Source organism: Mytilus edulis, chromosome 7 (genome assembly GCF_963676685.1).
Source record: "Mytilus edulis chromosome 7, xbMytEdul2.2, whole genome shotgun sequence".
Taxonomy (NCBI): domain Eukaryota; kingdom Metazoa; phylum Mollusca; class Bivalvia; order Mytilida; family Mytilidae; genus Mytilus; species Mytilus edulis.
Genome location: NC_092350.1, coordinates 89,488,032 through 89,512,856, shown reverse-complemented (window position 1 = coordinate 89,512,856; position 24,825 = coordinate 89,488,032). Strand labels below are relative to the sequence as shown.

Sequence of the window (24,825 nt, the reverse complement as noted above, 5' to 3'; positions counted from 1 at the left end):
ATCTGATAATTTTGATTGATAAATAAACCTGAAATTATCCCATTTGAAATAAAAGTAGTAAATTAATTGACAATAAGGGAAATAAAGAATTTTTTGTCTCCAGTATCGAAACAGAAACCCATTTTTGAATAAAAAATATGGTAAAAATTGTTGATGATCTAGAATTGCTAACGGAACCAATGGCGTCCTAACACTAGCCAGGATTAGAGACATGATTCGTTGCATATATAGTAAGTTGATTTTTGTAGCCAATCATCAAAATAAAGCGTACCAATTGGTCTTGAGTAAGTCCTACTTACGATAAAACCTAATAGGACTTATGTATTAGTACCTGTTTGTAGTAAATCGTATTAAGTACTAATCCCCTTAACACTAACAGCTTTTCACAATGGGCTTTGTTCCAAAAAAAATATTCATAAATTTACACCTTAGATTTAAAGGCCATTTCTATTTTAGAGAAAAAATAATTGAAAAGGTCAATTTTATAAACTATAGGAGAGCTATAAAGCTAATAACCATTTTCATGAAATTTACATTCATGAAATTTAACATAATTTGCCCAGATTTTCTATGGCCTAATTTTTTATGTGTTACTGTATTAATAATTTAAATCGCTTTTTCAGATAAAATATTACCATAATAAAATTTAAATATTTTGTGTAATAATGGTTACATGTATGTAGGTTTATAATTGTCATGATAATTTTAATTTACCAGTATGAAAATGTTCATTCATGTAAATAATTACATGTACATATTCAATTAGGTCACAAGATTTGGATTCAGTCAAAAACTTCTTCCAAGACATTTATTTAGAATTTGTCACTATCTTTTTAATTAAGAATTAAGTTTTTCTCCTTTATTTTTTTCACAAGGACAATTTTCATATTCATGACCTTTTTTTTTCAAATTAAAAAATAAGATACAATGTAATCAAGATGATAATACGCTTTTTAAAAGAGGACTGAATACAAATCAATAACCTCCATTTTTCACTTTTTAATAAATCTAAACATGTTTATTCTTTATTTTTACATTCATGTATATTTTTCACAATTTCTCAATAATTTATCTTCAAAAGGGAAAATGAGAATTTATTTCTGATTTATTTATCTAATTAAGTGAGCATCAACATTTTCCATTTTTGTACAATCCCAAATTTTAAAGTAGGAAGTAAAACATTTCAAACAGTCAGTTGTCTACTTTTATTAAATATATCTTTATTTTCATAAAGCCAATTAATGCATTACTGTACATTATTAATTAAAATTAAATAATGTAACTTGTTTTCTTAACTGAGTAAATTTCTTAAAATTTTTCACATTTTCTTTACTTTCAACTACATAGAATAGAATGGATTTTTTATTTATTCACTAAATTAGGAAGGCACATAAACTGCTTGGTCTCGTTTACCCTTAGGGTCAAATCTTTTTGATTCTGTAGATGAAAAAAAAGTGTTGCTTTGGTTTCCATTAACAATTTGTAATGAGACTTTTTAAAATTTCAGATAATTTCTTTCTAAGAATTTAAAAGATTTCTAATTTTATAAAATATTTTTTTTATCATTTTTTTAAGTGCAGTTTCAATATATTTAAATTTTATATTTGAACTTTATTTGTTTGGAAAATCTCATTATTGAAAGCTGTTACGGTGACCCATGCATCCTTTGATTTATTGGGGATAGTTGTCTCATTGGCAATCATACCTCTTGATATTTTACCTGGTAATTGTTGATATAAATCGGAGTTACTCCCCTTTGTTTGACATTCATGCTAAGTTAGGAATTGCAATTTTGGAGAAAGTTTCCAAATTTTTAATATTATACATACATTCTCAGTAAAGTTTCCAGAATATGTTACTCATTTAATTTTTGTAAAATCAAATGCTAAAGATACATGTATCAACCCAGCAAGATTTCACACTCGATGCACTGTGGTGGAATCTATATATATAGTCATGATAGTGTTATCAATAGTCATGATAGTGTTATCATGACAAGTAACATCAAGTTGTAATTGTGTTTGAATGTTGAGAAAAGAACCTTGTCCATTTGATTCTTCGATCCATTTTTTATGCACCACCTATGATAGTAGAGGGGCATTATGTTTACTGGTCTGTGCGTCTGTTCGTTTCGACGACAGTATGTCCGTCTGTCCTGCTTCAGGTTAAAGTTTTTGGTCAAGGTATAGTTTAAATGAAGTTGAAGTCCATCCAATTAACTTGAAACTTAGTACGAATGTTCACTATGTATGATCCTTCTAATTTTAATGCCAAAATAGAGTTTTTACCCCAATTTCACAGTCCACAAAACATAGAAAATGAGGCCTAAAATAAAATATTGTTTGTTTCCCCAATCCCGACCGACCCTGCAAAAACAGTGCTACTCATAAAATTTTATTGTCAAATTTAAGTCAAATATTATTTCATTCATTTCCTATTTTCAGGCTTGCAGGATCGTCCAATGTTGTTCAAGCTTTTTGGAAAAAAATAAAATTATTTCCCTACCTTCCGACCCACACCTGGCTTGGCAGGGTCGGGATTGGGGAAACAAACAATATATTAATTTAGGCCTGATAGTGCAAGTAGGGCATCTGTGTACTATGGACACATTCTTGTTTGTACATGTTCTGTTATTAAATATGCATGACTATTTTTCATTTTTTTAGGAAGAGTTCAAAATGTGGGCCCAGTCCAGCAATGAAGTTACTTTGGACCAAGTTTTGATAAAATGGTGCCATTAATCATTTAAATCATCAACCATGACAAACATAGAACAGTATCAGCAGCTCCCTCAAGTTACTATGGCAACAGATACACAAGTTCAACAACCAGTTGTGATGCAAGGAATGCCTCTTCAATTACTTCAAGGTCAAATGTCACTACAGCAAAATCAAATTCCAATGCAGCAGGGTAATTTACCATTCCAACAAGGTCAAATTCCCATCCAGCAAGGTCAATTCCAAATACAGCAAGGACAGTTTCCTATTCATCAAGGACAAATTCAAGTTCAAGGTCAGCTTCAGCAAGGACAACCTCAGGTAGATTTTACATGTTATTTATGTTAATTGTCTAATGTCATTCGTAGTAATTCGGGTACATGTATCATGGCTTTTGTGTACTTCCCTTGGCTTTCAGTTTCATAGAAAATAAAGTGAGAATACATGTTTGGATAATCATATGTAAACATCTTCCTTAGTACCAGACATATTTTACCAGCTATAGCATGCATGGCATGTAAAGATTAGGTTATCGCTCCACAGGTTAATTATCACGTTGTGATTGGTTTAACGCTGTCACATGGTGACCCCCTATGAGACCGTAGGGGGTAAGTAAATTTCATAGGGGGAAATTTATCAAGGGACTTGAGCATTCCTAGTAAAACATGTAAAATTATGGTCACAACATGTAGGAAAACGGTCTCTCTGGCACACTGATTTTACTACTGGACTGAATTGACTGTTACTGCCTCAATGGAGGTTCCTATTGCATGTTTGTGGTATTGTTAAAGAGCTTTGATGATGGAAGTGGAGGAAAAAATGTATTTTAAAATTAGAACTTTTCATCTTGTAATTCTGTGTCTTATACCTCTTGAAGTCTTGATAATTGATTTTAATGATATTTGCATGATACATGTATTTACATATATTTATTCAGGTGATACAGTTGGGACAAAATGGCCTTTTCCAAGGTCAACAATTCTTACAGATGTTGCCTAATGGTCAGCTGATTCAAGGTCAACCAATTCAGATTCAAGGTCAATCTACACAAATACCTCAACAGGTAATCATGAAATATACATGATAGGCATGAAGTCTAGAGAGCATCAGGGAGTTTGGAGAGGTTCATCAAGGAAGCAGTCTGCACCGTTAGCCACTAGTCTGATGCCCCAGACTAATAAATATTGATTTGGACTAGTGAAAATTTTCAAAATTATATATAGTCATATAGGGACAATTCTTAAAATTGAGGGTCCAGACTAGTAGATGAAAAAGTTTTTGACGCAGACTGAGGAAGTCTAGAGAGGTTTAGAACAAATTACACTTCAGCTCTAAATTAAATGTGTCATTTCGACAGCAAGATTTGGTAATAGTGGGGGAAACATATGAACTAATTTTGATGTAGGCATGCCACTGTGTTTCTTTCATTATAAGATTTAAATAAAAGAAACTGTTAAAACAAAGATCTATATTTTTACAAAACTTTACAAAAATTGGCAAGAGTTGTCTGTCCCTTGTAGGTAGTTGGAAATGACAATGAAAGAATCAACATGCAGCAATGATCTACTCCTTTGAATTTAGGTTATTTGGTGAATTCAAACAAATTCAAAGTTAATTTGTAACCATTATCCTAAGAAGATTTTCTATTGTCCCCTTCAATAGCTGATAAAACCAAAGTTAGATTTGAATCAATTTTAGAAACAAAATCAGTTCCAAGAGGGATAACTCTATTGTAATGTGAATCCGTACATACACAATTTAAATGAACAAAGAATTAATTCTTTTGAACATTGTATTTTATAGCAATGAAATGTATATTATGATACAAATGTGTTGGGTAAGTTTATGTTTCAAACAAGTAATGAAAACTAAAAAATAGATTTCGGTAGAAATATTGAGATAACATGGTTTTTTTATGTTTGTAGATTTTCTTACAAGGTCAAAATCAGACATCTGGTCAGTATGTCCCATTCTCCAACTTTAACCAAGGCCAGTTCTTGAGCCAGTTTCAAGGTCAAAGCCAAGTAGTACAGAACCAAGATGGACAAGCAGTGATATATCAGCAACCAGATTTACAAATAAAACAGGAGGACACATCACAAGACGAACAAGGTTAGTTTAAACATATTTATTTATAGTGGATTGGGAAACAAGTTTTAAAACAAGGTTAGTATTAACAAGGGATTCAGTTAAACCTCACTCTTGATTTGCTCAGTATCTTTAAGATTGAATTTTAAATGAATCAAAATAACCCTCAATAATACTAAAAAATGTTGAAATTAAAAGCAATGGAACTTCTTTTATAGCTGTTCTTCATGTTAATGAGGCTTTGATCCGTGAACAAAATTTCACATCTATAAAGTGAATCAAAGGTTCAATAGAGAGATTGTTCTTGCTTTCTCAATATACCTTTCTGAAAAGAACCTGAAAAAGTCTGATCAAACCTGTTCCACATCAATGTTAGTGCTAGACTTGATGCCATTCCACTTAAATGTAAAAATGAATGTTAGTGCCAGACTTGATGCCACTCCACTTAAATGTTAGTGCCAAACTTGATGCCACTCAACTTAAATGTTACTGCCAGACTTGATGCCACTCCACTTATAACAATACTATTTAATAATTTAACATTACAGATGCTACACCAGTAACCACAGAAGAATCAGCCAATGAAATCAACCAAAATAATGGCTCACCGCTGACAACCTCACAGTTTAACCAGCAACAAACATTACAGTCAACTCTATCACAGTTTCTATCCTCAGGAAACCAGATTACTTATCCACAAATAGTTAACCAAACACCAGGACAGTCACAAGTAAACCTATCACAGATACCGATCATACAAGCCAATGGGCAAGTTATGTCTGCCAGTTCATCACCTGTCACTCCTCAGATCTTACAGGCAAATGGGCAAGTTATTCCTGCCAGCTCATCTTCTTCGACCATGCCACAGATTCTTCAGGCAAATGGGCAAGTTATGCCTGTCAGCTCATCTTCTTCGACCATGCCACAGATCCTTCAGGCAAATGGGCAAGTAATTCCTGTCAGCTCATCTTCATCTACTCTGCCACAGATCTTTCAGGCAAATGGGCAAGTAATTCCAGTCAGTTCATCCTCGTCAACCATGTCACAGATTATACAGAATGGAACCATGCCACAGCTTGTACAGACAGGTGTGGCGCCATCTGTATTTCAGTCAGGTCAGGTAATTCAAAGTGGGATGTTAACACAGGGAGGTAACCTTATTTCACCATCTCTGACACAGCCTACTGGAACATCAAACACCATGGGAACAGCTCAGGTCATACAACTTGGACAGTTGCCAGCAGGTATTCAGATGTCTTCTAATGGTGGACAACAAATTATGGTAATGAATTTAATATGTAAGAAAAAGTGCTTGTTCAGAAGAAATAGTTTATTTTTTATTAAATATTTAATTCATTAAATTAACTTTTGTTGCTGACAAAGCTTAAGCAAAAAACTGGATATGGTTCATAATCATAAAACTATTCTATATTTACTAATAGCATAACAATCTCCTTCATGTCCGTGTTAAAACTACAGAAAAATACCATGAGAGACAAATCTCTGTGTTAGAATTACAGAAAAATACCATGAGAGACCAATCTCCTTGTCAAAAATACAGAAAAATACCATGAGAGACAAATCTCTGTGTTAGAATTACAGAAAAATACCATGAGAGACCAATCTCCTTGTCAAAAATACAGAAAAATACCATGAGAGACCAATCTCCTTGTCAAAAATACAGAAAAATACCATGAGAGACAAATCTCTGTGTTAGAATTACAGAAAAATATCATGAAAGACCAATCTCTGTGTTAAAACTACAGAAAAATACCATGTGAGACCAATCTCTGTGTTAAAAATACAGAAAAATACCATAAGTAAACCAATCTTTGTGGTAAAAATACAGAAAATATCATATAAAGGCACACCCATCTTAATCTGACAAATTTGGTTAAACATTAACTATGAGTAAATTGAAGTTTCATTCGTTTAAACCCCCTGCTTTGAATGTTGAATTTAATTGCAGGTTTTAAATGGAGCCAATCTACAGAGAATGCCAATAAGTGACAACAATGAAGAGGAACCTCTTTATGTCAATGCTAAGCAATATCACCGTATACTGAAACGTAGACAGGCTAGGGCTAAACTAGAAGCTCAAGGCAAAATACCAAAGGAGAGACGGGTAATTAGTTATGATAATGAGTTGTCTCCCCTTTCTAATATAAAAATATCACAGGACACTGACAAGCTAGGCATAAACTAGAGACTCAAGACAAAATACCGAAGGAGAGACTGGGAATTATTATGTTAGTTAATTGTCTCCCCTTCCTTATATAAAAATATCATTGGACACTTGACAAGTAAACAGGCAAGGGCTAAACTAGAGGCTCAAGGCAAAATACCAAAGGAGAGACGGGTAATTAGTTATATTAGTGAATTGTCTTCCCTTCCTAATATAAAAATATCACAGGACACTGACAAGTAGACAGGCTAGGGCTAAACTAGAGGATCAAGGCAAAATAGAAAAGAAAAGACAGGGAATTTATTATGTTAGTGAATTGTCTCCCCTTCCTTATATAAAAAATATCACGGGATACTGACAAGTAGACAGGCTAGGGCTAAACTAGAGGCTCAAGGCAAAATATCAAAGGAGAGACTGGGAACTAATTCTAGTAGTGAATTGCCTTCCCTTCCTAATATAAAAATATCACAGGACACCAACTAGTAGACAGGCTAGGGCTAAACTAAAGGCTCCATGCAAAATAGCAAAGGTGAGAATGGGAATTAATTATGTTAGTGAATTGTCTCCCCTTCCTAATATAAAAGTATCATTGTACACTGACAAGTAGACAGGCAAGGGCTAAACTAGAGGGTCAAGGCAAAATATCAAAGGAGAGACTGGGAATTAATTATGTTAGTGAATTGTCTCCCCTTCCTCATATAAAAATATCACAGGACACTGACAAGTAGACAGGCTAGGGCTCAACTAGAGGCTCAAGACAAAATACCAAAGGAGAGACTGGGTATTAATTATGTTAGTTAATTGTCTCCCCTTCCTTATATAAAAATATCATTGGACACTGACAAGTAGACAGGCTATTAGAGATAAGAGGTTGCTGACAAAATACCGAAGTAGAGACATGTAATTAATTATAATTAATAAGTTAGTTTTATGAATTGTCTCCCCTTTCTCATATAGAAATGAAATGACAGAACACTGGCTTAAACATATTCATACTATAAACAACTTTCAAAAATTCAAAACAGTCCCAATTGTAATTGATGGTATGGATGGAAGTTTTTCATTTTTGTATTTTATTTTTTTATGTCATTTTTCTCTATATATATATTTTATCAATTATTCTCTTTTCTACATTTTTTGCTCTATTTTGCTTTAATGTTATGTTTTACAGAAATATTTGCATGAGTCGAGACATAAACATGCAATGCAGAGATGTCGAGGAGATGGAGGCCGATTTTTTACAACAAAACTAGAACCAAATGATGAAGGATATGACTTCAAATCAGAACAATCTGTAAGTCTTGATAGATATAGGAAGATGTGGTGCCAACGAGACAACTCTCCATCCAAATAACAATTTGTAAAGTTAACTGTTGATGTTCATTTTTTCTTCCCCTTCTCACATTTAAACTTTTATGTCTCACTTTCGATTAATTTAATAACGCTTGAAGCTGTGAATTTTTTATGCCCCACCTACGATAGTAGAGGGGCATTATGTGTTCTGTTCTGTGCCTCCGTTCGTCCGTCCGTCTGTTCGTCCGTCCTTCCATTCGTCCGTCCGCTTCAGGTTAAAGTTTTTGGTCAAGGTAGTTTTTGAAGAAGTTGAAGTCTAATCAACTTGAAACTTAGTACACATGTTCCCTATGATATGATCTTTCTAATTTTAATTCCAAATTAAAGTTTTGACCCTAATTTCACGGTCCACTGAACATAGAAAATGATAGTGCGAGTGGGGCATCCGTGTACTTGGGACACATTCTTGTTTTACCCCTGCTAAGATTGAGGAGAGTATACATGTACTGTCTTACTACTGTTTGTTCATCTGTCCTATTGTATTTCATTTCATTTTAGTCAGAACTTCATGTGAAAACGCTTTTCCAAATTAATGGCTTCTCATCTTCATGTTTACCAAATACTTAAAGTGTGCGTATCATTAGCTCACAGCTTCTTGGTTACCTAATACTGAAAGTGGGCGAAGCATTAGCTCTGTTATTAATACCAATTACTGAAAGTGGGCATTCCATTAGCTCACAGCTTCCTGTTTACATTTAAATATAGAATTGAATGCATGTCAGTCAAATGATTACTTAACATAGATAGTACAACTTGTTTACACAAATGTGTTTGTAGAATTTGTTTCTGTAAAATATTTAACACGGTCAATATAAACAGCCTCAGCAGAATGTGTTCCTGTAATATGTTTGACACTTTTATATAAAATATATGTACCCTGAAATCCAAAGAAACCATCCCATATTAAGAATCAATATTACATTATCTAGAAGTGTATTAAAGGTAAGGATGAATTGAAATTGACCCTCTAACATGTTTGAATTTAAGGTTGAACTTTAAAATTGACCTTTTGAATTATAGGATGAACTTTGAAAAAACCTTTTAAATTTAAAAATGAACTTTTCAACTGACCTTTTAAATTTAAGGATGAATTTTAAAATTAATCTTTTAGATTTTAAGATAAACTTTGCAATTGACTTTTTAAAATTTTAGGGTGAATTTTAAAATTAATCTTTTACATTTAAAGATAAACTTTGCAATTGACCTTTTAAATTTTAGGGTGAACTTTAAAATTTACCTTTTGAATTTAACGATGAACTTTGCAACTGACTTTTTAAATTTAAGGATGAATTTTAAACTTAATCTTCTAAATTCAAAGATGAACTTTACAATTGACCTTTTAAATTTAAAGATGGACTTTGCAATTGATCTTTTTAATTCAAGGATGATCTTTAAATTTTAGGATGAAATAACTGATGCATCAGCTGTTACAGACTTTTTGAATCTTGAGGATAGTGACCTTCGACCTCTAAAAATAAGTGAAGACAACAGCTGACAGAGATGAGACAAATGTTACAGAACAACTGGCAGCAGGGGGGTTAACTATATCCAGTCATTATATGTGCCATATTAACAAAACACGGCTAGCGATAGCGAAACTATATTTGTACCAAGCTTGTCTTAGTCTGTTGTGACTGGACACTTTCAGATTACTGGTCATGCAGGGAAACTGGACACAGTAGCAGACTATGGTAGCCTATTAATAGCTTAACACAGTACAGTAGCAGACTATGGTAGCCTATTGATAGCCGCTGCTGGACACATTAGCAGACTATGGTAGCCTATTAATAGCTGGACACTATCTGTGATACAGAAAATTGAGAAGTTTATTCCAGGAATTGATCTATAATAAGTACTTGTTGTATATTTATAATGTATGTATGAATTTATCTTATTACATTGTACAGGAAAAAATCAATCTGGTTAGAATACAATCCTGTGTCTAAGTTCACAAGGACCTCACAACAATCTCTGTTCTGGTGATTTTAAATCATCATCCAATGGAATATCAGCCTTCACATTGTATAAGGTGTGTTTTAATCTGACAAAACCAGGGCATCCTGAATGTTCTTTAAAACAGAAAGTAGAACAGAGCGTTTTAAAATCCTTGTAAGATGGGACATAGGATCTGTCATAATTCAGATTGTAATAAATTATTTGAAGTATTTACATGTATCATGTTTATCAATGCTAATTATTAAGATAAGTGTATATTATTGATTTCGTCAACAATGCTACACATTCAGTGATAATAAAGTCAACTACTTTTACTTTTAAAGTCTTGTAGTGAACCACCACCATTCAGAAGTAAATTGCTATAGAAATTAACCATTGGTTTTGGGGGAAATTTTAAATTAGTATTCTATGGAGCAGATTAATCTTGAATTTTTAATGCAAAATCATGAACAGGTAAATTTGACTCAAAATGGTTCAATAATATTGCTCTTTCAATAAAAGTTTTATTTTTGAAAATTTGTTTGTTATTTTAAATAATCAATGAAGAGAACTACTTTTTGTCAAACTACTTTTACTTTAATTAATAACATTCAGATTTATGCTCATTGATTTTTGTTTGGTTGCAAATATACTACAGCAGACATGTATTTTGTCATTTCCTCCTGTCCACTGCTATGCATTGTGGGAAGCCCATTTATGTTCTACTCAAAATTCATTTCATAACATTATATACTGTCTTGTAAGTTCAATTTTTATTATGAAAGAAACTGAATGGCCTGTGTACTTTTTAAGATATTGCTGTAGGTAAATTTCCAATTTTTCAATGGTTTTATTTGATATGTTAATCTACAATTATTGTATTAGTGCTCTATTTTTATTGTGCTGTTAAAGGCATTTTCATGCTTTATATTTTTCTGTTGTCTAATAATTCATCATCATTTACTTAACATATAAGGAGGTAATTTTGGTCTTATTTAGACCTGCAAATTTATAAAAGATGACAAGTTGTATGGCATCATTATTGACTTAAGGATGTACTTAGGTGAGGTTTTGGAATTAGTGTCAAATGTTCAGAATCATTGGTGTTTTCTATACAATACAATGTAAAATATTTTGCTCCATATCACCCATTTATTTTTTTCATATAAGACTTAAGTGGGTCTCATTGGGGTCTAAGCGTGACACGGGATTGCCGATTTTTCGTAAGCGTGAATCGTAAAAGTCAAATTATTGTGTCTTGAAAACAGGAAATGAGGTCTTGTGGGACCCTGGAAATGACAAAAAAATGAGAATTGTTTACGTACATAGTGTAAGCGGGATACGGGAATCTGACAAAACAGTAAGCAGGATCCGGGATCGGAACCCCCCAATGAGACCCCCACTTAGGTAGCAATACACAGTTAGGAAAAAAACTTAAAATTGACACTCATAATTTTTTAAACACCCTCTTTCCCCTCCTGTCTTACAAAGAAGGCTTTATATGTGTGTTATGCATGTATATAGTTATAGAAAGAGAATCTTCCATAGATTTGATTTCTAATGGTCATAAGGGTGAAATATAATCCCTTTTGGGTGTAACCATGGCAACAATCTGCATTTCTTAGATACAAAATATAGTAAAAAAGGGGGGTGAACATGGTCACAAAAGTCTCCAAAATTTGGTCTAAAGGAAAATTTCAATCAACTACAGTGATACCTTTCCTGAATCCATAGGTTTATATCTTTCAAGTGGTAAAAAAAAAAATCATATGCTTTTCTGCTCGTTTTTCCATAAAATTGAATTGAAAAGATCGAGCGCAAAATCTTTGTTGATAAACACTACAATAATTTATGTACCTAGGGACGGTACGGATAGGAAATACGGACTGTCAATCATATAAATGGCCTATAAAACATGTTAAAAACAATCTAAATGTTCATATAAACCCACTAAGAAGGCTATATTATTCTTCAAGTATCTAAAAACCAATTTTATTGTACAAAAACTTTCATATTTAAAAAATTCACAGGGGCCATAATGCGAAACTAAACTTCTAACTGTGTATTGCTACCTTAATAGCTCATGAAAGGTCATTTACCAAAATTTTAGAAGATTCTTGATATTCTTTCTTTTGTTTTGAGACCCATTTATACCAATGCAAATATAAGGTAAAAGTCCCCGCCATATTTTGAATCTCAAATATCTCGAAAAGGAGGTCCATGACCTATCAATATTTTTAGCTTATTTTTATCCTTAATTGATGCCCTATCAGCTTATAGTATCAATTCTAACTTCTTAATTTTTAATAATTTTCACCTTACCTCACCTAAGTACACCCTTAACATAATTACACGTTTTTATTGGATTGATAATATTCAGTCATAAGAAATATGTTTTGAAGTGTATGATAGCAATAATGGCAAATATCAGGGGTTGTTTGGTTTAATTTCATGCGTTATTTACATATATTGATGAGGTAGCACCAATTTTAGGCAAATTTAAAGTCATAAGTAAGATTTGTGAAGTCTTGGCATATCTCCCAGTTAATTTGGGCTAACGAACTATTTAAGACATTTAAGAGCATATGAATCTGTTGGTGCCATTGTACAGATTGGCACCAAAGCACTTCTTGTGTTACTTTCTTTTTCAGGAATTTCTTTTCTCTATACTTTTCAAAATGTAAAAGTGAAGAAGTTACAACTTTGTGTATTTTCACCATTTGACTGAATTTATTACCATTCATAATGTTAAAAACCAAATGTCATTGAATATGTAGTGTTTCATTCTAAAATGAAGCTTAAGTGTTTAATATGTAAATTGTAGAAAGTAAGAAAAACATTTGATATAAGGACTAATTTGACACAAAAGGACATTGGCGGATCCAGGGGGGTTTCTGGGGGTTGGAATCCCCCTTTTCTTTGGCCGATCAATGCATTTGAATGGGGACATATAGTTGGACCCCCCCCCTTTGTCCTGGGTTGCATAGATGCCAACCATTACGATTTTTGCGTAGTTTTTCCGATTTTGCTATAAAAACTACGCTATTACGGTCAAAGTCGAATAGTTACGGATTACCAATCATCGCCGTTCAATTTTGTAAAACACGGAATTTTATCATTACTTTTCCGTCCTGGTCCGGTATTGAGAAAACGCCAATGTAATGCTTCCGGTTTCTCTGGAGTTATCAACCTATTGTTGAATAATTAACTGACTTCCGAATAGGCAAACTTGCATTTTATGAAGTAGCTTTCCCCCTTTCTCTACTTCTCCTTGACAAAATGAAAATGTTCGAGTCGAGAACATCTGAGCAATTAATTAATGGAATACATACTACAGACCAACATGTTAAACGACAAATTTTAGTGCACATCACCTTGCAACCACTCGTCAGTAATTTTTATTGGTAAGTGCACGTTTATGAATGATTACTGAAAACTTTTCAAAAATACGGAAAATTTCATAGTTTGTTACTGATTGTGTCAAAAGGGGGTTGGCATCTATGGGGTTGGGAACCCCTTTTTAAATTGGCTGGATCTGCCACTGAAGGAAGTGATACCTTCTACGTTATGGAAGTATTACCGTGTGTGATACTGTGGATTCAGTTATTTTGGCGGACTGAGGAATCTTAAATTTTCGATGATATTTGATATCATGTTTTTGCCAAGTTCTGCATCAGGGCCTATATAAAATTTAATATTAGTTGAACATTTAAATTCGTGGTTCACCGGTATCCACACATTAACCCACGAAAATTGGTATCGAACGAATAATAATGAATTCACAGTACTGTACAAATATCAATCCAGCATGTAACATTATGTAATTATTTGTCTAAGACATCATAGCATCATCACAGACTTGTTCATTGTATAGAATACTGTCATGGAAACCTAACAAAGAATTATAGTGTGCAATAGTCAATAGACACATCTGTTTAACTTTCGATGTCTATTTTGTTTGATTTATATGTTTAAACTGCCACAGATAAAAATGATTTTTTTTTCATTGGTCAAATTTAATTTATTGAAAGCAAAATGATTTTTTTCCATCGGTTAAATGTAAATCATTGGAAGCCTTGTGATTACTTATATTTCTGTGCAATGTATTTTTTTTTTTTTTATCAAATTCGTTCTCATATTTGTAAAATAATTAAAAAAAAAATTAAGTGAAATTTGAAGGTAAACAGTTATATATGATAGCAAATAAGACAGCTTTGAAGGGCAATTAATTGGCCACTTTCATTTAGAATTTTTTAAGAGTAATTATTTGTATAATACATTTTTGTTCAAGAGCTGTTAAAATCTGATTTTAATGAAAAGGAGATTCAGGATAAACAAAGGGTGTGGTCGGGCTTTACAGAATAGAGAAAATCCCCCCCCCCCCCCATTATTTAAAAAAAAATAAAAGAACTAGAGAAGAATTGGGTGCTCTAATATGAAAAATAGAAAATAATAATCCCCCAAAAAACAACCAAAAAACAAAATTAATGAGTTAATCATGTTAATTAAAGCTTGTATACCAAAACTCTGAATTTTGATTGTTTTGTATTGCCAAAACCATTGTTTTCAACCGTTAAAGTATCTTTGGGAGACTCACCAACATATTTGGAAACCCACAAAAAGCATTAATGAATCAACTATTAGAAAACATATTTCTGATTGAAGAGTTGTCTCTCTTTTCCAAGATTAAGCCTCGAAATTGAAAAACAAACTTTCATTTTACCGAAGTTTTAGGGCAGCAGCATCTCTGAGATAATATTGTTATTTATATTTTTTGATTTTTCAGTGAATATTTGCCAAATCAAACTTTCATATCTTTATTTTTAAAAGAGGCGACAGACTTGTGTTTTATCATTTATACATTGTCACATGAGCTTGTTTACCAAAGGCCAAATAAAAATATATGTGTGGTTCCAGTAACCCTACCGTCCCTACTTTTTCGGCTTAAAAATAGCCTACCCTAAAGATTTTATTGTCATTTTTCATTAAGCACTGTTAAAGTCAGAATGTTGCTCCCATAGACTTAATGTAAAAAAAAAACATAAAATAAAAAAAAATCCCCACCTACCTACCCTAACTTTTTTTAGATGTAACTGGAACCGCACATACTTTTTTATTTGGCCTAAGTTCAATTGGTTTAGAGAAAGTACATAGTGTACACAATAGAGAAAGTACATATTGTACACAATAGAGAAAGTACACAGTGTACACAATAGATCTGTATTGTTAGTTTATCTGTTATTTGTTTATTTTTATTTATATATGTCAGCTTTATTTAGTATTTACAATGTTTTGAAATAATTTTAGCATAAGAGAATTTTACATCTCATTATTTTAACCTTCTTTTATAATTAAAGTGCAAAAACTTATTTTTTTTGTATTTCTACACTACATGTATTTTTATTTCTATAAAGACAAATAATAATAATAATAAATGTTAATTGTCATAGATGCCTTATTTGTTAATATTGTTGTTTATTAAGGATTATTTGTTTACCTGCATCATGTTGGCTTTATACCATACATGTACCATATTTACCAATTTGAGAATTTGATGCATTCTGGGTATATTTTCAAAAGCATACACCAAAACATTGTGATTGGTTAAAATGTTTTAAACAAAGGAAATTTATCAAATGATGTAACATTATTTCATTTTGGTGTAAGAGCTATAAAAACAAACACACACAAGTTCCCACAAAAAAAGGGGGGTGCATACTTGCTTTAAAATATATGTATGCCTGAAAAGCTAAGAATTTATTTATTAATTTTATATCAGAGCTAAACATATCAATATAGAAAGTACAAGGTTCACTCATGGCACAAAATGGCCTAAAATATCAACTTTATCATAGAACACCAAAACATCACAATTTTGTTCGTAAATGGGTCTATTTTAAAAGCCTTAATGCTAAAATACATCAGGTTTTTTTTTTATAAAAGTACATAATATTCTCTGAAGTAGTCCCATTTGGACATTATGTCAAAATGTGATGGTTTTGTTCAATATTCCGACATAAAAGCTTTAGGAAAACATTGGCCGCCACCTACAATCTAAAATGTCTTGTAACCAAAAGATTCCAATTTTGATATAGAATTTATCTCTATAAAAACTTTTTGGATCGTGGATCAAGGTTAATTATGCCAGAAACAATTAAAATTATGGAAAAAATTTACCAAAATTGACCTAAAATACTAATTATGTGTATTTAAGGGGTCAAAGCTTCATAAATCTTTAAGGAAGGTGCCAAAACATTTTTTTTTGTCTTTATAGTATCACAAGTATTTCTATGTGAAAATTGTAAAATTTTAGCTCGATTTAAAAAACCATAAAAAATTAGGGCCAATTATTACCCGTCGTGAACCTGCTCCTTTGTTAAAAAATTAAGATGTAGAGCATTTTCAGTTGAAATTGTATACAGTCAAAGGTAAAAATCAGGAATAAAAAGAAAACAAGGGGAATAACTCAAAATCTGGTCATTTTAAAAGAGGAAAACTTTAAAGGGAAAAAGGTTAAAAGAAAATCAGAAACCATTTGATTAACTTACTATTTTTCTAAACTTTTATTTTATAATTTTAATGTCAAATTGATTTGTATTTGTTTTCAGAAATGAACTTATTTATAATTAATGTATTGTTGAAAAAAATAAAGAGATATAATTTAGAAATGATGAATTTATTTTAGAACATATAGATTGTTTACAGTTAGATGAGTCAGGGTGGACTGTCAGCCATCTTGTTTTTAGCCAAGCTCCAACAAATGACTACCAGATCATGTAGGAAAAAAAATCATAAAAACATCACTACCAATATAAAATTAAGGAGATGTGGTATTATTGACATTGAGACAACTATCCACCCATGCTCAATTGAAGAGGATGTAAGCAATTATAGGCAACATTATGACCTTCAACAATGAGATAAACCCATAAGGTATAGTCTGCTATAAAAGATCCTGACATTAAAATGTGAACCAATTGAATTGAGAAAACTGTGGGCCTAGTTTTTAACACAACAATTTAGGTTGAAAAAAATATGAGACTTGAACCAACAACAACCACTGGACTTCAGGCTCCTGACATGGAACAGACACACACAGAATGTGACGGGTTAAACCTGTTTGTGAGCGCTCAACACTCCCATAACCTGGCACATTGGTGTAACAGCATAACATAAGAACAAATTATTAAAATTGGCTGAAAAAGGCCAATCTCGTCAGCTTGATACAAAGAAAAAGGCCAATCTCGTCAGCTTGATACAAAGAAAAAGGCCAATCTCGTCAGCTTGATACAAAGAAAAAGGCCAATCTCGTCAGCTTGATACAAAGAAAAAGGCCAATCTCGTCAGCTTGATACAAAGAAAAAGGCCAATCTCGTCAGCTTGATACAAAGAAAAAAGCCAATCTCGTCAGCTTGATACAAAGAAAAAGGCCAATCTCGTCAGCTTGATACAAAGAAAAAGGCCAATCTCGTCAGCTTGATACAAAGAAAAAGGCCAATCTCGTCAGCTTGATACAAAGAAAAAGGCCAATCTCGTCAGCTTGATACAAAGAAAAGGGCCAATCTCGTCAGCTTGATACAAAGAAAAAGGCCAATCTCGTCAGCTTGATACAAAGAAAAAGGCCAATCTCGTCAGCTTGATACAAAGAAAAAGGCCAATCTCGTCAGCTTGATACAAAGAAAAAGGCCAATCTCGTCAGCTTGATACAAAGAAAAAGGCCAATCTCGTCAGCTTGATACAAAGAAAAAAGCCAATCTCGTCAGCTTGATACAAAGAAAAACAACAAATTCACATGAAAGAGTGGCAGGCTTTATATCTATTCTTCAAACCTAACAACAAAAAAGACATTTAGTACAGATCTTACAGTTCTCACAACTATTGCTAATAACTACTCACAGTTACTGACAGCTAGTTCAAACATCAAAGCCAATGCATGTAACAAGTGATAAAAACAAGACCAAGTTAATAGAAATCTATGAAATTTTGACACAAGGTTTATGACCACAAAAGAACGGTTGGGATTGATTTTGGGAGTTTTGGTTTCAACAGTTTAGGAATAAGGGGCCAAAAAAGGGCCCAAATAAGCATTATTCTTGGTTTTCGCACAATAACTTTAGTTTAAGTAAATAGATATCAATGAAATTTAAACACAATGTTAATGACTACAAAAGGAAGGTTGGTATTGATTTTGGGAGTTTAGGTCCCAACAGTTTAGGAATTAGGGGCCAAAAAGGGACCCAAATAAGCATTTTTCTTGGTTTTCGCACCATAACGTTAGTATAAGTAAATAGAAATCTATGAAATTTAAACACAAGGTTTATGACCATAAAAGGAAGGTTGGTATTGATTTTGGGAGTTTTGGTCCCAACAGAATAAGGGGCCCAAAGGGTCCAAAATTAAACTTTGTTTGATTTCATCAAAATTGAATAATTGGGGTTCTTTGATATGCCGAATCTAACTGTCATGACTGTGTATGTAGATTCTTAACTTTTGGTCCCGTTTTCAAATTGGTCTACATTAAGGTCCAAAGGGTCCAAAATTAAACTTAAGTTTGATTTTGACAAAAAATGAATCAGTTAGGTTCTTTGATATGCTGAATCTAAATATGTACTTAGATTCTTGATTATTGGCCCAGTTTTCAAGTTGGTCCAAATCGGGGTCCAAAATTAAACTTTGTTTAATTTCATCAAAAATTGAATAAATGGGGTTCTTTGATATACCAAATCTAACTGTGTATGTAGATTCTTCATTTTTGGTCCTGTTTTCAAATTGGTCTACACTAAAGTCCAAAGGGTCCAAAATTAAACTTAGTCTGATTGATACAAAGAAAAACAACAAATTCACATGAAAGAGTGGCAGGCTTTATATCTATTCTTCAAACCTAACAACAAAAAAGACATTTAGTACAGATCTTACAGTTCTCACAACTATTGCTAATAACTACTCACAGTTACTGACAGCTAGTTCAAACATCAAAGCCAATGCATGTAACAAGTGATAAAAACAAGACCAAGTGATACCCAACACTCAACTCTGAAGTAACTATATTATCCTTAAGATAACAGAAAATATTATAGGGGTATTAAATGAGTAAAGACGGTGCCAAAAGAACATCTCATGATATGAAACTCCAAATTCATCAACTTCTGTCATTATATAAAGTCTTTGTTCAGTTGCATCCAGAGAAAACTGTAAAAAAAATACTAGTTGGAAAATAAACTATAAAGCAGATGCAAAGGTGAAATTTACTATAATGTATATAAATATCTCGGTTATGCTAAGGTCTTTAGAGCTAAGCTGATAATAGGTATATGGCTTTTGTTCATTGTTGTAGGCTGTAATTTAACCTGAAGATGTTTTACATATTCTAGTCCTTTGGTGTGATAGTTATTCTCATTGGCAACCTTATTGTATCAAATGACATTTTGGGCAACACTCCTGTCACATTGTATCACATGACAGTTTGGGCAACACTCTTGTCACCTTGTACCACATGACAGTTTGAGCAACACTCCTGTCGCCTTGTATCACATGACATTTTGGGCAACACTCCTGTCCCCTTGTACCACATGACATTTTAGGCAACACTCCTGTCACCTTGTATAACATGACATTTTGGACAACACTCCTGTCAGCTTGTATCACATGACAGTTCGGGCAACACTCCTGTCATCTTGTACCACATGATAGTTTGGGCATCATTCTTGTCGCCTTGTATCACCTGACAGTTTGGGCAACATTCCTGTCGCCTTGTATCACCTGACAATTTGGGCAACACTCCTGTCACGTGACAGTTTGGGAAACACTCCTATCATCTTCTGTCATATGACAGTTTGGGCAACAATCCGGTTACCTTGTATCACATGACAGTTTAGGCAACATTCCAGTCACATTGTATCACATGACAGTGTTTAGGCAAGACTCCTGTCGCCTTGTATCACAACAATTTGGGCAACATTCCTGTCACCTTGTATCACATGACAGTTAGGACAACACTCCTGTCACCTTGTATCACATGACAGTTTGGGCAACATTTCTGTCACCTTGTATCACATGACAGTTTGGGCAACACTCCTGTCACCTTGTATCACATGACAGTTTAAGCAACATTCTTGTCACTTTGTCTCGCATTTTGCCTATCAAATTCTCCTTGGAATCAGCTTTACAGAAATCAACCAAACTTGCAGAGATTCTTCTACAGGACAATATTTTATAATGAAGTTATGTTTCTGATATTTTATAATTTTTATACGACCGCAAAATTTGAAAATTTTTTCGTTGTATATTGCTATCACGTTGGCGTCGTCGTCTGCGTCGTCGTCGTCCAAATACTTTTAGTTTTCGCACTCTAACTTTAGTAAAAGTGAATGGAAATCTATGAAATTTTTACACAAGGTTTATGACCACAAAAGGAAGGTTGGTATTGATTTTGGGAGTTTTGGTCCCAACATTTTAGGAATTAGGGGCCAAAAAGGGCCCAAATAAGCATTTTCTTGGTTTTCGCACTATAACTTTAGTTTAAGTTAATAGAAATCTATGAAATTTTGACACAAGGTTTATGACCACAAAAGAACGGTTGGGATTGATTTTGGGAGTTTTGGTTTCAACAGTTTAGGAATAAGGGGCCAAAAAAGGGCCCAAATAAGCATTATTCTTGGTTTTCGCACAATAACTTTAGTTTAAGTAAATAGATATCAATGAAATTTAAACACAATGTTAATGACTACAAAAGGAAGGTTGGTATTGATTTTGGGAGTTTAGGTCCCAACAGTTTAGGAATTAGGGGCCAAAAAGGGACCCAAATAAGCATTTTTCTTGGTTTTCGCACCATAACGTTAGTATAAGTAAATAGAAATCTATGAAATTTAAACACAAGGTTTATGACCATAAAAGGAAGGTTGGTATTGATTTTGGGAGTTTTGGTCCCAACAGAATAAGGGGCCCAAAGGGTCCAAAATTAAACTTTGTTTGATTTCATCAAAATTGAATAATTGGGGTTCTTTGATATGCCGAATCTAACTGTCATGACTGTGTATGTAGATTCTTAACTTTTGGTCCCGTTTTCAAATTGGTCTACATTAAGGTCCAAAGGGTCCAAAATTAAACTTAAGTTTGATTTTGACAAAAAATGAATCAGTTAGGTTCTTTGATATGCTGAATCTAAATATGTACTTAGATTCTTGATTATTGGCCCAGTTTTCAAGTTGGTCCAAATCGGGGTCCAAAATTAAACTTTGTTTAATTTCATCAAAAATTGAATAAATGGGGTTCTTTGATATACCAAATCTAACTGTGTATGTAGATTCTTCATTTTTGGTCCTGTTTTCAAATTGGTCTACACTAAAGTCCAAAGGGTCCAAAATTAAACTTAGTCTGATTTTAACAAAAATTGAAATCTTGGGGTTCTTTGATATGCTGAATCCAAAAATGTACTTAGATTTTTTATTATGGGCCCAGTTTTCAAGTTGGTCCAAATCAGGATCTAAAATTATTATATTAAGTATTGTGCAATAGCATGTCTTTTCAATTGCACAGTATTGCGCAATGGCAAGAAATATCTAATTGCACAATATTGTGAAATAGCAAATTTTTTTTTAATTAGAATTATCTTTCTTTGTCCAGAATAGTAAGCAAGAAATATCTAATTGCAAAATATTGTGCAATAGCAAGATTTTTTTTAAATTGGAGTTATCTTTCTTTGTTCAGAATCAACTTAAATCTTTGTTATATACAATATACAATGTATATTCACTTTTTACTACCAACTGATAAATTAAAATAATCTTTACCATTCAGTGATAACAAGCAGTTTTTTTACATCTTAATATTTTATGATGTATTTAAATGAGTAGTTATTGTTGCAAACTCCATTAGAAATTTTAATTGAGATTAGTTTTGGAATAAGGGAAAGGGGGATGTGATTAAAAAAATTGGGTTCAATTTTTCTCATTTGAAATTTCATAAATAAAAAAGAAAATTTCTTCAAACATTTTTTTGAGAGGATTAATATTCAACAGCATAGTGAATTGCTCTAAGAGAAAACAAAAATTTTAAGTTCATTAGAACACATTCATTCTGTGTCAGAAACCTATGCTGTGTCAACTATTTAATCACAATCCAAATTTAGAGCTGAATCCAGCTTGAATGTTGTGTCCATACTTGCCCCAACCGTTCAGGGTTCAACCTCTGCGGTCGTATAAAGCTACGCCCTGCGGAGCATCTGGTTGAGGTTTCCCATACAACAAAATGGACTCTTCCATTTCTGTAATGTTATCTGTAGATGGTATGCAACACTTCTACCTTTAACGACTCAAATCATTTAAGTCACATATATCCTGAGACATGGCATCTGGTTGAACATTAAGAATCATGTAAAAGTTAGTTTCTACAAATTAGGCAGATTAAAAAAAGAAAAATGCTGGATATTTTCTTCAACTTTTTATTTTTCATTCAGATCAACCATATTCTCTCACAACTCTTTCAAAAAACACTTTAACAGCTGTTCCATTAAATCAAAAAGGGAAATCAGGAAGGATTCTTTAGGAAGAAAAATTCTCAAAGAAAGGCAGGCAACTACCAATTTACTCCAAAAAATAAACCCATGAAGTTCTCAAGAGAAGAAATTCTAAAAAATGGCAGGCAACCACCATTTTGCTGTAAACTTTTTTATTATTCCTGTCAACAAAAAATGAATATTCAGTCATGTGTCAATAGGTGTGTATGTCTTTTTTCAACATTTGAGTAGTTTATTTCATATCTATTTCCCAGTCTTGTTCCATCAACAGATTTGATTGACTTATTGATGGCTGGTTGCTAATTGTTCAGTGGCAAATATTTCATGCATGTTAAAGACATCAATAGATGTAAACTCAGGATTTGTCTTGTTGTTCAAAAGAAAAGCTTTGATACAAATCACCTACCCTAAATTGTTATATACAGGAACCTGAAAAGTGATTTAATGGAAAAGCCATCAACATAAACACCAGTATATCATAAAAATGTGTACATTTTTTTTATGTAACAATTTAATAAAAACAACATTAAATGTACTGTAAATTCAGAAATTATTGCCAGTTTTTTTAAGGGGGTCTCATTGGGGGGTTCTGATCCCGTACCCTGCTTACACTATGTACATAATCAATTCCCATTTTTTTGTTATTTCCCTTGTCCTGCTAGACTCCATTTCCCGTTTTCACGGCACAATAATTTCAGATGTCACGCTTACAAAAAATTGTCAATCCCGCGTCACGCTTAGACCCCAATGAGACCCACTTTTAATGCCTGTTATGCGACTGGAAGAGTATAGCAATAATAAGAATTAACATTTAGATATCTGATTCATATATGTGTGTGCAAATTTTCCTTACATCTTGCAGTGTAGTAATTTATCTTGCAATTTCGTGCATTTTTCAAAAATTGAAATAATGAATGTAGATAATAATTTCTGAATGTACAGTAATATATGTGTACCAAAAAAAATTTTCAAAAACAAAATTGACCAATCAGTTGACTGCATTAAGATCATCTAAAAGATCTTTGTAGATCAAATATTACCTATCTCTTTAGGATTTAACATTGTAGAAACACAATCTTAATTCTGATGAAAAAAAAATAATATCCAAGAGATGCTAAATTTATGCCATTTTGAAATCATGTGTTTAGTTAACACTATAGAATTGGCAAAATAAATGATTTTTTAATGATGAAACATACTTGTGTTAGTATGAAGTAAAAACCTGAAGGGCCTTAATAATTTGATTTATAGCAAATGACTTCATAATTATTTTCATTTAAACATATTTGCTCTCTATGGAAATAATGTGTGAAAACAATATGTTGGTCATACATGGCATACTGATATTTTAGCATTTTACCTTAAAATATAAATACATGTATAACTTTGAAAAGTCAAAATCTAATAAAAAATCTACACACAACAAAACAAATTCAACATTTTAATTACCAGAACTAGATTATTCATATTTACTTAACCTAACATTCTACCGACCTTACAAGACCCTCAATTTTACATTTGAAGCTGATGACATAAAAATTCTGCAAACCTGCAATGTTTCAGAAAGTCATAGATAATTGTCTAAATAAACACACTATCAAAAGTCACAACAAAAAATGTATTTAGTTTGTGACTATGTTGTCAGACATTACAATTTGAGTGAACAGAAGGCTTAGTTACGATATAAATAAACACATCCCCTTACTTTTCTTTAAAAGATGTGACTAAATCAATATAATCAATAACTATCTCACATAAAAAGATTTTTTTATATTATTAAGTAAAAGATTTTACCATTATCACATAAACAAAACAAAAAATCACATCTACTACAACTGTATAGTAAAAAAAAGATGTGAATTAATAAGTTACACGTGCAAAGGGATATAACTCTAGGTAAATCTTGAAACTAGAAATTGAGAATATTATATAATCCCTTGTGATGTGACAGGTATTCTAGATGGAATGGACAACACATTAACTGACAGTTTAAGGTAGCACAATACAAAGATTTCATAACTCCAACTCCCAAG

General features: G+C 32.5%; 1 protein-coding gene across 1 annotated transcript; it reads left to right on the top strand.

The window, feature by feature from the left end:
• Window positions 1–107: 107 nt before the first annotated feature.
• LOC139482438 (nuclear transcription factor Y subunit alpha-like) lies at window positions 108–11,503 on the top strand. Its single transcript, XM_071266334.1, has 8 exons — window positions 108–230; window positions 2,667–3,038; window positions 3,655–3,780; window positions 4,643–4,829; window positions 5,354–6,087; window positions 6,775–6,930; window positions 8,162–8,284; window positions 9,746–11,503. The coding sequence occupies exons 2-8, from the start codon at window positions 2,760–2,762 to the stop codon at window positions 9,836–9,838; spliced, it is 1,698 nt and encodes a 565-aa protein (XP_071122435.1). The 5' UTR covers window positions 108–230; window positions 2,667–2,759; the 3' UTR covers window positions 9,839–11,503.
• The last annotated feature ends 13,322 nt before the right edge of the window (window positions 11,504–24,825 follow it).